Source organism: Panthera pardus, unplaced genomic scaffold, assembly GCF_024362965.1.
Source record: "Panthera pardus isolate Hobbes unplaced genomic scaffold, ASM2436296v1 HiC_scaffold_15, whole genome shotgun sequence".
NCBI lineage: Eukaryota > Metazoa > Chordata > Mammalia > Carnivora > Felidae > Panthera > Panthera pardus.
Window position 1 is genome coordinate 21,776,556 of NW_026526710.1, and position 12,192 is coordinate 21,788,747.

Sequence of the window (12,192 nt, forward strand, 5' to 3'; positions counted from 1 at the left end):
GGGGACAATGAGGGACCCTCCTAGGAACCTCTGCGTAAGAGCGGAGCGAGCCTCGTACGGGAGGGCGCAGGAGGTGGGCCGCACCGCCTCAACTGTCGTAAAAGGGGCGGGACGCGCCGCGTTCGAGATGGTCGTAAAATGGGCGGAATGCGTCTCACTCGGACCTGACGCAGAGGAGGCGCCGGTTGCTCCGGCCGGCGGCTGACTGGGCGCGACCACCATGGAGCGCTACGGTGGCGCCTTCGAAGAGGCGGTAGATGGGGCCCGACAGCAGGAGCGGCACTACCAGCTGCTATCTGCACTACAGAGCCTAGTTAAAGAGCTTCCCAGGTGCGCGGCCGCGGGGTGGGGCGGAGCGGGCAAGCTGAGGCGGCCCTGGGTCCCGCCCGCGCTCACCGCGTCCCTCTGCCCGCAGCTCTTTCCAGCAGCGCCTGTCCTACACCACGCTCAGCGACCTGGCTCTGGCGCTTCTTGACGGCACCGTGTTCGAGATCGTGCAGGGGCTGCTGGAGATCCAGCACCTCACCGAGAAGAGCCTGTACAATCAGCGCCTGCGGCTACAGAATGAGCACCGAGGTGCGCGGGGGAGGCGGGACGACGCACGCTTCTCCTCCGGGAGTTTAGCTCTCGGTGTCTGTGTAGGCCGAGTCCTTCCCTGGGTGTCGCTCGGATGAAGACCCTAAAATTGACCAGGTCAAGCGCGTGGAGACTGCTAGCGCTTTTTTGGTGACAAAAAGGTCAAGGCAGTTTAATTTTGTCAGTTGCACGACCCCGCATCAACATAACATCGACACTCCCTGCCCAGACTTAGCCTTGTCTCCACCCTCGTCCACGCAAGATGGCCCAAGGCCTTCCTGTGTGGTCATTCCGTGGGCGGATCCTGGTGCTGGCGGTCAGCGGTAGCGGCTGACTACCTTCGGTGATGCTCCAAAGTGTTGACAGTTCTTCCGTGCTTTAGGGTCAATTCCCCTTCCAGCGGCGCAGAGCCCCACACCACCCCTGCCCCCTCACCCGCACTATGCCCTGTGTCACCCTTTGGAACCAAAAATTTCTTCACTCGAGCCACACCCTCAGCCCTTGGCTCCTCCCAGGCGTACCCACTCGGGGGTCTCCGGAGCCCCTTCCTGCAAGGTATGCTGGGCAGTTCTCCCTGCCCCCATGAGATTTCCTACCTTTGTTATTGTATTTTTACCAAACTTATTTAAAAAAAAAAAAAAGGTTAAAATATTTAGTAAAGTTGGAAGAATAATGTATACCTGTATCCCCTCCAGGTAGATTCAATAATTAACATTTTGCCGAAGTTCTTAATACCTCTAAATATATATATGTAACACCATAGGGTTTCACCCTGGGTCTTCAGCATTCCTCTAGACTGGGGTTTTCTAACACAGCACTGTTATTTGTGGCTGAACAAGTCTTAATGGTGAGACAGTGTCTTGTGCATTGCAGGATGTTTAGCAGCATCCGTGGCTTTTACCCATTAGATGACAGTGGCATATTCCTCCAGTGACAGCCAAAAATGTCTCCAGACATCATTGGGAGTCAACCTTGGCCCAGGATTGAGAACCAGTGCCCTAGAACAAGAACACTCCAATGTGACCAGGGACAGCATCCTGAGAATTTAATCATTCCAGGGTGTCTTCTGACCTTCAGTCCACAGTCGCATTACCCAACTTGTCACAAACTGTCTCTGTAAGGACAGTGTAGGTTTATGCATTGCATTTGGTTACTTTGGTCTCTGCTCCTGGAATAGTCTCAAACATTTACTATGGCATTGACTTTTTGAAGAGAATGTCCCCATGCTGGGTCTGTCACATTGCTTCCTCATGCTGTCATTTAACCATTTCTCCACCCTGTTTCCTGTAAACTGGACAGCAGTTGCAGACCCAATGATATGCAACTTAAACGTTTATGGCAGAAATTAGCATTTCTCTCAGAAACCGACATTGGATTTTGTTGAATCCCTTTTTCTAGATCTATTGACATGATCATGCGGCTTTTTGGTTACTATGGTGAATTACACTGATGTTTTTAATTCCTGGGATAAATCCTAGTTGGTCAGGATGTATTATCCTTTTTGTCTATGTTGGATTTGATTTACTAAAATCTTGTTAAGAATTTTTGCTTCTGTGTTCATAATGAACATTGATCTGTAGTTTTTTATAATGCCTTTGCATGGGTTATTAGGGTAAGGCTGGCTTCATAGGATGAGTTGGGAAGCGTTCTCTTCAGGTTTTTAAGTTTTTATAGAATTGGTGTTACATTTTCCCTGCTGTTGGAGTGGTTGTCTTTGTAAACCTTTCCATTGAGGCGTAAAATGCATACAGTCAAAAATCCAAAGTACATAGCTCATTATTCTTTATAATGCTCAAATTGGGCCACATATGGTCAGTGGGAGAGCTCTTGGGCTGGCTCCTGTGTTCTTTTGATGTGTCCCCATCATTCTTGGAGCACTTCCTTGCTTTCTGGTACAGGAAGGTGTTTAGGCTCATCTTTTCTTGTCTTCCCCTGCCTCAGTCTGTTTCCAGCTTCAGCAGCCTCCCATCAGGATGGACCTTTCCCTTTGGCCACCAAAAAGCTTTCCCACTCGTCCTGCCTGTGGTTGAGTCTCTACCAAATGCAGGCAGTGATGGTCACTTACTCTTGCTGTCAATAAGTAGTTCTCATTCTCATGTTGGTGGCCTTTGTTTATCCACAGAGATTACTAGTTCAGGGAGTGAATAAAGCACTCCGAATAATAAAGGGGGGCGGGCAGGGAGGGCAGCAGTTACTCCAGAGTCCTGGTTCCTTTTAGTGAAGATGTTTTGATAATCCTCTAGACACCTTGCTACTTGTGCTTCAGAAGTTTTGGACAGGTTTTGATGTCACCAGCAATGGGTGAGTACCCTGTGACTTTCTGCTTTTCCTTCCGACTCAGCAGGTGGTGGTGATTGGCTGCCATTGCTTTCCTTGGTCACTGCTAAAGCCAGGCAGTGGCCACAGCTCTCGTCTCACCCAGTGGAAGCTGGATGTTGTCCTGAGATTTGCAGCAATGTTTGATAAACAAAGTGAAGGAGATAACGTGTTCCTGCATTTATCTATTTATTTCCTCCCATCCTGCCTCCACGTGGTGTAAACATTTACCAGGGAGCATCTTCCTTGTCCCTGTGTGTATGCAGGTGTCTCAAGGGTGGTTCTTGGTTTCACACTCATTTAATGTGATAAATGCCATTGTTGAGGTGTACACAGAATGCCAAGAAACAGGAGATTGGTAAGGTTCAGGGCACAGCAGGTGCCAAACCACTGGCTAAGAGGTATCTGCCTAAGACCTAGTGTTGGGTTTGTTTCCTTATGGCTGAGGACCCCTCCTTACAGGAGAGATCTAGCCATTTGACATGGGTCTAGGATCTATGCTGTAGAGTTTTGTATATTCTGTTTTGTGATTGGTTTCTTTCCATCCCATGATACCTTTCTCCTCAGTCCAGTCCTATCAGACTAGACAACTTTGCTTATGTTTATGGTATGATTTAGTGGCAACTGTAGGAGCTTTCCTCAGTGGCCTTGGTGAACTCCTCTCCAAGTAACATAGACACCCCCCCCCCACCCCCAGCAGAGGACCTCTAATGGCTCATCTCATCCTTGGGCCCATCCTACTCCCTCTGGGAGTGGTGGATGGGGTGGGGCAGGTCTGCCCACCCTGAAGGGCAGCTCTGAGGGAGTGACACAACCATGCCTCTGGAAGCAGAGACCATGCCATGCTTTGGCACAATGACTCCTCATCCTCCTTCTCCCAGACCTTTGCCTGGGTGGTCTCCTGGACATCTCTGTATATATCACATGGGTGATGGGCAGCTCACACCCAGGAATGCTGGCCTGTGGCCATCTGAACCTAGAAGCCTCCAGACCGCAGTCTCCCACTCCTGTTGGTCTTCTGACCCCGGGCTATAGCCCTGGCCCCACCCCTACACCAGCCTGCCCTCGCTCACCCTCCTCTGTTGCATTCTTGCACCGAGTCCCCTCGATCCTCGCTGCTAGAGAATGGCCCTGCCCTGGCTGAGGGAAAGACTGAGTGAGCTAGGGGATTGGGCATCCCCCAGAACTCCACCCAGCTGCTAGTGCAGGGCTTCGGGCAGGCTGGGTCATCAGGCAGGGCTTCATGTCTGCGCCTTGTCCTGGCTGCCCCATGGTGGGACAGCCAGGGCAGGTGCTGAGGCAAGAGGTGTTCCCTGACCCCCTCCCATCTCACCTCCCACCACCTACCTGACTTCTCTGGTCTCATCTCCTCCTAGTGCTCAGGCAGGCGCTGCGGCAAAAGCACCAGGAAGCCCAGCAGGCCTGCCGACCCCACAACTTGCCCGTGCTCCAGGCAACTCAGCAGCGTGAGCTGGAGGTAGGGGTGTGGGCAGGGTGACTGGGCCATGGTGGAGGGGGCCCAGGGTGGAATGGGAGCTGCTGTCTGCTCTGGGCCTCAGCTTGGGTGGTCCACTAGAGACCTGATGAGCCCCCAGTATGGCTCTTCACTGTGGGGGTTGGGATGTGGCAGAACTGGGTAAAAGGGTATGATTCCCTGCTCCCTGGGGCTGCAGCTGCTCGTGGGCCGGGCCTGTGCAGGGCAGGTGCTGAGTGGGAGGCCGTTGTGCCCCAAGGCTTTAGAGGTGCAAGGGCAATGGTGGGATTATGAGGCCAGCCCCAGAGGCCTGTCCTGTTCCCAGATTGCTCAGGACAACCAAGAGACCCATATGTAACTGAGAAGCCATGGGTGGTAGGAGTGCATGGAGGGATTTGTACAGGGTCCCAGACGGCCCCAAGCCAGGGCATACAGGGAAGAGGTGCTGAGCTGGGGTTGACTGGCAGTCCCAATGGGGAGGGAACATATGCAAAGGCACAGAGGTGGTTGGCAACTTGATAGTAAGCAGAGGTGGATCTGGCATCTGGCCAGCTCATGGTGGTCCTGAGCGGTCATTGCTGAGCAAAGTCTGGCACAGCAAAGGAGGGACACCTGGCCGGAGGTCCTGGAAGGGAGAACATTTGGGGTGAGGCAGCTGAACTTTTCTCCAGGGTTCAGTGTGGCCGAGGAGGGAGCAACCTGGTGCAATAAGGGCACCATCAGTGGCCTTGGAATGATTGGGAAGGTGGGGGGGGGGGGGGGGGGGGAGGGCTAAAGGAAGTGGCAAGCCACCAGTGTATGTTTGAGGCATCGATGGGCAGGGGGCTAACCCCCTGAGCCGCCCTCACCGTGCAGGCAGTGGAACACCGGATTCGTGAGGAGCAGCGGGCAATGGACCAGAAGATTGTCCTAGAGCTAGACCGGAAGGTGGCAGACCAGCAGAGCACACTGGAGAAGGCAGGGGTTGCTGGCTTCTATGTGACCACCAACCCACAGGTCAGTGCCTCAGGTCTGCCCTGGCGCAGCCCAGGGGATGCTGGTTCCCAAAGGTCCAATTCCCTCTGGGGTTTTATCATTGGTCACTGGGGAGCCAGGCCCAGGGTGTGTAGACAGAGGGGAGAAGGGAGAAATTAGTAAGGCAAGTCCCACTGCCTCTGCCTCCCCTTCCCCAGGCCTGCTACTCACAGGACCCTCATCTCCTCCCTACATACATCTCCGTGTGCACCAAGCCTGGACAACTGCAGCCTTGTTGGGGTTGGCATCCCCACTTTTTCCCCTTTCTGGCAAGCCATGGGCAGGATTCACTGGAAGTCAGTCCCATGGGTTCATTGCTTGGCACTCTTAGGCCCTGGTAGCTGCCTGTGGGCCTTTGGGAAAAGGAGGCTTCTGCCTGGGGCTCTTGCCAGTGCAGGAGAGTCTAGGTGTCATGCTGACCTCACAGCAGCCCTTCTGCATCTCAGGAGCTGACACTGCAGATGAACCTATTGGAACTCATCCGGAAGCTGCAGCAGAGGGGCTGCCAGGCGGGGAAGACAGCTCTATGACCAGATGGGGTCCCTGCCAGTTACCTGCTGCCCATCATAGCTGAGAAGACAGCCCTGTTCCTCAGTTGCTACAGGCAGCAGAAAGCTGAATGGAACCTGGCCACCACCTTCCCAGCTGCCTGCAGGAGGAGTCAACCCTCTGAGGAGAGGCCAGATGGGACTCTGGCTGCACCTGCCATCCACCTTTGCTTTTGTCCAAAGCTAGGATGGTATGGTAAAGGGAAGAGTGGGCCCATCCTGCTAATCGGATGCCTCAGAGCTGAGCACAGTAGGGCTGGAGGTCCTAGCACCTTCTCACTCCACTGGGCGCACCCAATCTCTGCCATGCTTCAGGCTTCATGCTTGTTCTGGTCTCAGCCCTTCCCTTGGCAGATGCAGCCCAAGTCAGTGGGAGAGGCTCCAAGGCCCAAGCCCTCTGAGGCCCAGAGAAATAAAGGTGCCACAGTGTGGCCTGCACGTGGCTTATATGACAGCTCTGTGGTATCTGCCATGACTGGGGCCCTCACCTGGTAGCTCCATGGCCTATGGAGGAGCCAGCAGATGCCCCCACTCCCCATGTCACAGAGGTTCCTCCCAGGGGCACCCCCTCTGGAGCTCCAGGCCCAGCCATACCACCTTTCCCCCAGGGCACTAAGACTACATCTAGTCTGCTCTGGGGCTGAGGACTAGAGGGAGGAGGCAGCTATGAGTCAGCTCTGGTCACAACACTAGGAGCATGATGGGTCATTAGGACAACTGGGGTGAAGGGCACCGAGCAGCAAGTGTCGGGGGGGGGGGGTGGGGGAGAGAGAGTCCAAGGTGGGGAAGCAGCAAGCCCACCCCAGGAGCATCCTGTCTGGGGGGGGGGGGAGGGGGAAGAGAGTCCAGGGTGGGGAAGCAGCAAGCCCACCCCAGGAGCATCCTGTCTGCATTGGTCTGTGCCCAGGGGCGCTGCTATCTGTCATCTTGGGGTGGGAGTGTCTAGCACCCTACATAGCCAAATCTGTGATACAGCCTGAAGGAAGGATTGGTGGGTCCACTCCACGCATGGTGGGCCTCACTCCCAGGGACACATGGTGACAGAGAGGCAGAGCCATCAGAACACTCTGTCTTTGATACTGACCCCACAGGAGGACTTGAGGGGGAAAAGCGTTGCAAGAAAGAAGTTGAGGGCTGCAGGAATAGTGGTTTATTGACCAGGCCAGCTTCCCCACTGGTGACTACCCACCTGAGGGGCTCAGGGTATGGGCTGGATGAACTCTGTCAGAAGGTGGTCCTTTGGGTCCAAGGTCATGGGGTTGTGCCCACTTATTGAAGGGCAGTCCCTGACAGTTCCCAGTGGCTCTGGCAAGCAGCAGACATGGTCTGGGTGCCCATGTCCTAGGCAGAGGCCAGAGGGGCACCGAGGCCCGACTTCCAGTGGATCTCATAGTCTTGGGGCATAAAAAGGTGAATCCACGTGAAGTTTTGGTTGGGCTATAAATGTGGCATTGGCCTAGGAGGCCATAGCCCAGGCAAGGGAGCGTCTGAAGGCCAAGTCTGAAGGTGGGTGGTGGTGCCCCACGAGCACTAGGCTGGACGGTGAAAGAGGTTGCCTGTGCGGAGCCTCCGCTTGAGCTCCTGCCACAGCAGCTGCCTCTCCCGCCAGGCACCCTTCATGACACCACTGTTCTCCAGGGCACGGCGGGACAGGTAGGGCAGCACTTCCATCACAGGGCCATAGGGTACATACTTGTACACGGGAAAGCCCGCCTGACCTGTACACACAGGCAGAAGCAGTGAGTCCCAGTCCTAGACTTCCCCACCCCTGCTCCCCTGGGAGACTCAGCTCACCTAGTGGGAAGCTGATCTGATCACACATGCCCAGTAGCTGTCCAAAGTACACCTGACGGTCAGCAGGGTGCAGGCCCAGCTCCTCCATCCTGTAGACAGACAAGATGGCAGGTGAGCCCCCAGGGCAACTTGAGCTAGCTCTGAACCCTCCATTTCCACTCCCAGATCTTCATACACTTTAGTTTCCATCCCCTGCAGGGTGGGGCATAGGTTTAGGCTCTGTGCTGCCCAGACCAAGCATCTGCCCTGCAAATCCGACCTCAGGTCATGGCCACCAAGTTCCCTCCTCTCCCAGCCAGCCTCCCCCTCCCACTATGCTTGCTCCCCATGGCCCCTTCCCTCTCCCCTCTCGTCTGCCCTAACCTAGTGAGGCAGGCCTGCCCCAAAGCCTGGCCTGGGTAAGCTCTCAAGAGACCCTCGTCCAACCCCTTTTTGAGCCCCTCTCCTTCAGTGCCACATCCCCTCCGTCCCACACATCCCTCCACCCCACCCGGTCTCTTGTCCTCCCCTTACTGGCTGCTCTGTCCCATACAGCAGCACCAGCCACTGGTGCCCACTGAGTCTCTGAAAGTCAACTGGTCTAAACTGAGACGTGCTAGAAGTATCTAACACACATGGGATTTTGAAAACTGGAAAAAAGAATATATTGTTTTTCTGAAATACTGAATATAGGTAATATTTTGGATATGTTGGGCTAATTGAAAGGTATTATGGAAATTAACGTCATCTCTTATGTGGCTAGTAGAACATTTAGAGTAGATGTGGCTCACATTTCTATTAGTGCTGCCCAACATCCGGCCCCCAACTGTGTCCAGCACCCTTTCCTGACTTCACACCTCCCTTGTATGGTCTTAGAAAAATTTCCAAGGTTTGCAATGTCTACTTACTGAGGATTCTTATATTTTTACCTCCAGCTTGCTGTATCCACATGTCCAGACTCAATTACCAGCGCTCTGGAATCTGCCCTCATCCTTCCACCTCCCTCCAAGGGCATGTTTAGCCTGGGTCCTCCTCACACGCACCCAGGCTGCAGGCCAGCAGTGTGCTTCCCTGTCTCCAGGGTCCCCCTCTTCTCACTGTCTCAGGCCCCTCACTCCTAGAGCATTGAGGACATCTCACCCCGGCCCTCCACATGAGGATCATCCTCCAGAGGTCCTCTCCCTCTTTCTGTCAGAGTGGCTCCAATGTGGGGGCCACCTACTCTAAAGCAGGCCATGGTCTCTACCATGTGGCCCCGGTCTCCAGCTTAAGTATCTCTGTCCCTCACTGGAGCATGAACCCTGTGAGAGCAGGGCTGCCACCACGTTGCTGCCCACCTGACTGGCAGTGGTGGGGACATTCATGTGGTTCCTGCAGAAGTGGCTGCTGACCCCTCTCCACCCGCTAGGCCATGTGACTGCAGCTTCTCCCAGCAGGCAAGGTTCTCCACCTGGCTTCTGAGCTAGGCCTCCTGACTTCCTCTGGCCAAAAAGAGAAGAGCAAATGTGATGTGGGCAAAGGCTTGCCCTCTCAGGGCTTCTGGAAGCCTGAGACCACCATGTGGCAAAGCCTGCACTGGCCTATAGGAAACTAGATGTGATGCAGTCCCTTTGCTGCCCCAGCCATGAATGAAGCCATTTAGGTCCAGTCAGGCCTTAGCTGACCACAGATACAAGTCAGATCTCAGGGCAGGGCCAGCAGAAGCAGTCCCCGGCTGAACCCAGCCAACACTGCTGGCCCACAGAACATGCTGTTGTCCAGGCCTCTTGAGTTCTGGGTTGGCTTGCCACTCAGCCAAAGCTTACACAGGCTGTCTGAGCTCCCTGATGTGGCATCAGAGACCCACACTACTTCATCAGGGAAAGTAAGCCCAAGCTGCCATGGGCTCCCCAGCTCCCAGTGCAGGAACACAGAACCATGTCCTGCAGGAGCCAAGCCTTCTCCATGATAGTATTTGTGGAGTGTGGCACGGGCCCTGGGGGCTATGAGAAAGGAGAGCGCACTCAGCTGGCACTTCAGACAAAGGAAGCCACGTCCAGGGCAGGAGCCTCCCTGGCTAAGATGCCGAGAACAGGCTTATTCTCGGCGGGAAGATTCAGAAAGCAGAAGAGAGGAAGCCCTTCTGAGGGCAGGTTATACCTTTAGAACTTTCACTCTTTTCTGTCTAGCTGGTGAGTGGCCTACCTGTGACCCCTACCTAAAATGGGAGTGGTCAGGCAAAGCCTGCTGAGCTCATAACTGAAACCTAAGAAGATGCCACTTGTACATCACTGACCCTGTGGGCCTGCCACTTGTGTAGGGGTGCAGGTTCCCAAGTGCCAGGCCAGGGGCACAGGGAGGCTCTTTGTATATACATCATCTAGTGGATGATCAAGTTTCCATCACGGAGTAACAGAATATTTTTTAAGTCTAAGGGAAAACCAGGTTTTAATATTTGCAACTTAAACCATCTGTTTTAAAAGTCAAACCAGAATTTTTTTTTTTTTTTTTCACCAAGCACAAAAGGTACCCCTGGCTCTCTGACATCCAGTCACAAGGCTGGGGCATCCAAGGCAGTAAATGAGCAGCTGGGAAGTCCCCAGGGATGGAGGGAAGAAGGTGGAGCAGTCCTGTCCAGCTAGGACTCCACTCAGCCCCTCACCGATCCCACAGAAACAGCCAGACCCTGATCCTGTCAGGGACTCTCAGGAGGGAGACTTACCACAGTCTATACTCGGCCTGGGTGGCACTGGTGGCCTCAGCACTCACATCCCCACCCTGATAGCTGCAACTGCTGTGCATTAGAAATCATGGTTTTCACTAACGGGAAAACATGCTCAGCATCACTCATCATCAGGGAAATATAAATCAAAACCACAATGAGGCACCACCTCACACCTGTCAGAATGGCTAAAATTAACAACTCAGAAAACAACAGATGTTGGTGAGGATGTGGAGAAAGGGGAACCCTCTTGCACTGCCAGTGGGAATGCAAAGTGGTGCAGCCACTCTGGAAGACAGTATGCAGGTGTCTCAAAAAATTAAAAATAGAACTACCCTAGGGATGCCTGGGTGACTCAGTAGGTTGAGCATCTGACTCTTGATTTCAGCTGAGGTCATGATCTCAGCGTTCGTGGGATCGAGCCTGCTTGAGATTCTCTCTCCCTCTCTCCCCCCTCAATCTCAAACAAACATTTAAAAAATAGAGCTAGACCTACAATCCAGCAATTACACTACTATGTATTTATCCAAAGGATACAAAAATTCAGATTTGAAGGGGAACATGCACCCCAATGTTTATGGCAGCACTATCAACAATAGCCAAATTATTGAAAAAGCCCAAATGTCCAACTGACGAATGGATAAAGAAGATATGGTGTGTGTGTATGTATGTATGTATGTATGTATATTATATGTATACACATACATACACACACAATGGAATATTGGCTACCAAAAAGAATGAAATCTTGCCATTTGCAACAATGTGGATAGAACTAGAATATATTATGCTAAGCAAAATAAGTCAGAGAAAGACATATCATGATTTCACTCATAAGTGGAATTTAAGTAACAGATGAACATAGTGGAAGGTAAGAAAAAATAAGAAAAACAGAGGGAGACAGTCCGTAAGAGACTCTTAAATACAGAGAACAAACTGAGGGTTGCTGGAGGGGAGTGGGTTGGGGGAATGGGCTAAATGGATGATGGGCATTAAGGAGGACACTTGTGATGAGCCCTGGGTGTCCTATGTAAGTGATGAATCACTAAATTCTCCTGAAACGAGTATTATATGTTAAATCACTTGGATTTAAATAAAATTTTTAAAAAATAATAGTTTTCAGCTGCAATTTTAGGCTGTGAAAAAGCAGTACCATCACAAGCAGAGAATAAGCACTGCTTCACCAAATGGGTGTAGAGTGACCAGAGTCAGCTTGTCAGGCAGCTGGCTGTGCCGTGCCTTGGCTGTTCATTCACTGCTTCTTCTGGAAGCCCTGCTTGGCCACAATTTGGCTGCCCTGCTTTGCTCTTGGAAAAGGCGAGAGCCACCAAGACCACTGCCACCGTGCTTCCTGTCGGGCCTCAAGCCCAGGAAGGTGGAGACTGGGGAGCAGGAGGAGTGGCTAGGACCCCTCATGTGGTGCTCCTTGGGTTAAGATAGAAAACACAAAAACATGGTGATAACACTGGAATATTTAAGAATTTACTTCATGGGGCACCTGGGTGACTTGGTTGAGTGTCCGACTTTGGCTCAGGTCATGATTTCTGTGGTTCACAAGTTCGAGCCCCGTGTCCGGCTCTGTGCTGACACCTCAGAACCTGGAGCCTGATTCACAGTCTGTGTGTCTCCCTCTTTCTATGCCCCTCCCCCCTCTCATGCTCTCTCTGTCTCTCTCAAAAATTTAAAAACATTAAAAAAAATTTTTTTTAACTTACTTCACCTTATTCCTATATCAGACTTGCATGGATTCTACCAAAGTTTTGCCCCACAAGACACACACTTAAAGAGAA

The 12,192-nt window shown here is 52.7% G+C and overlaps 2 protein-coding genes across 10 annotated transcripts in view; one reads left to right on the top strand and one right to left on the bottom strand.

Moving 5' to 3' along the window:
• PRODH (proline dehydrogenase 1) overlaps window positions 1–12,192 on the bottom strand; it is a 53,723-nt gene that overhangs the window by 22,595 nt on the left and 18,936 nt on the right. For 3 of the 7 annotated variants that reach the window (XM_053902244.1, XM_053902247.1, XM_053902242.1), the window contains one exon: window positions 7,064–7,811. In XM_053902244.1, coding sequence (XP_053758219.1) covers window positions 7,385–7,811 — 427 coding nt within the window. In that variant the 3' untranslated portion in view covers window positions 7,064–7,384. The other 4 variants (XM_053902243.1, XR_008422184.1, XM_053902245.1 and 1 more) reach the window with 4 other exon arrangements.
• DGCR6L (DiGeorge syndrome critical region gene 6 like) lies at window positions 146–6,382 on the top strand. 3 transcript variants are annotated; one of them, XM_019435532.2, is made up of 5 exons: window positions 197–330; window positions 416–576; window positions 4,269–4,369; window positions 5,222–5,362; window positions 5,827–6,382. In XM_019435532.2, the coding sequence occupies exons 1-5, from the start codon at window positions 221–223 to the stop codon at window positions 5,908–5,910; spliced, it is 597 nt and encodes a 198-aa protein (XP_019291077.1). In that variant the 5' UTR covers window positions 197–220; the 3' UTR covers window positions 5,911–6,382. The 3 variants fall into 3 exon arrangements, with proteins under 3 accessions (XP_019291078.1, XP_019291079.1, XP_019291077.1); XM_019435533.2 differs by lacking the exons at window positions 4,269–4,369; window positions 5,222–5,362; window positions 5,827–6,382 and adding exons at window positions 959–1,131; window positions 2,918–3,130 and having other exon boundaries at window positions 146–330; XM_019435534.2 differs by lacking the exons at window positions 4,269–4,369; window positions 5,222–5,362; window positions 5,827–6,382 and adding exons at window positions 959–1,131; window positions 2,921–3,130 and having other exon boundaries at window positions 146–330.

Coding starts and splice junctions, on each gene's coding strand:
- DGCR6L (XM_019435533.2), top strand. CDS start 221: ATGGAGCGCTACGGTGGCGCCTTCGAAGAGGCGGTAGATGGGGCCCGA. Junction 331..415: donor CTAGTTAAAGAGCTTCCCAG/GTGCGCGGCCGC, acceptor CTCTGCCCGCAG/CTCTTTCCAGCAGCGCCTGT. Junction 1,132..2,917: donor CCGGAGCCCCTTCCTGCAAG/GTATGCTGGGCA, acceptor CTTCCGACTCAG/CAGGTGGTGGTGATTGGCTG.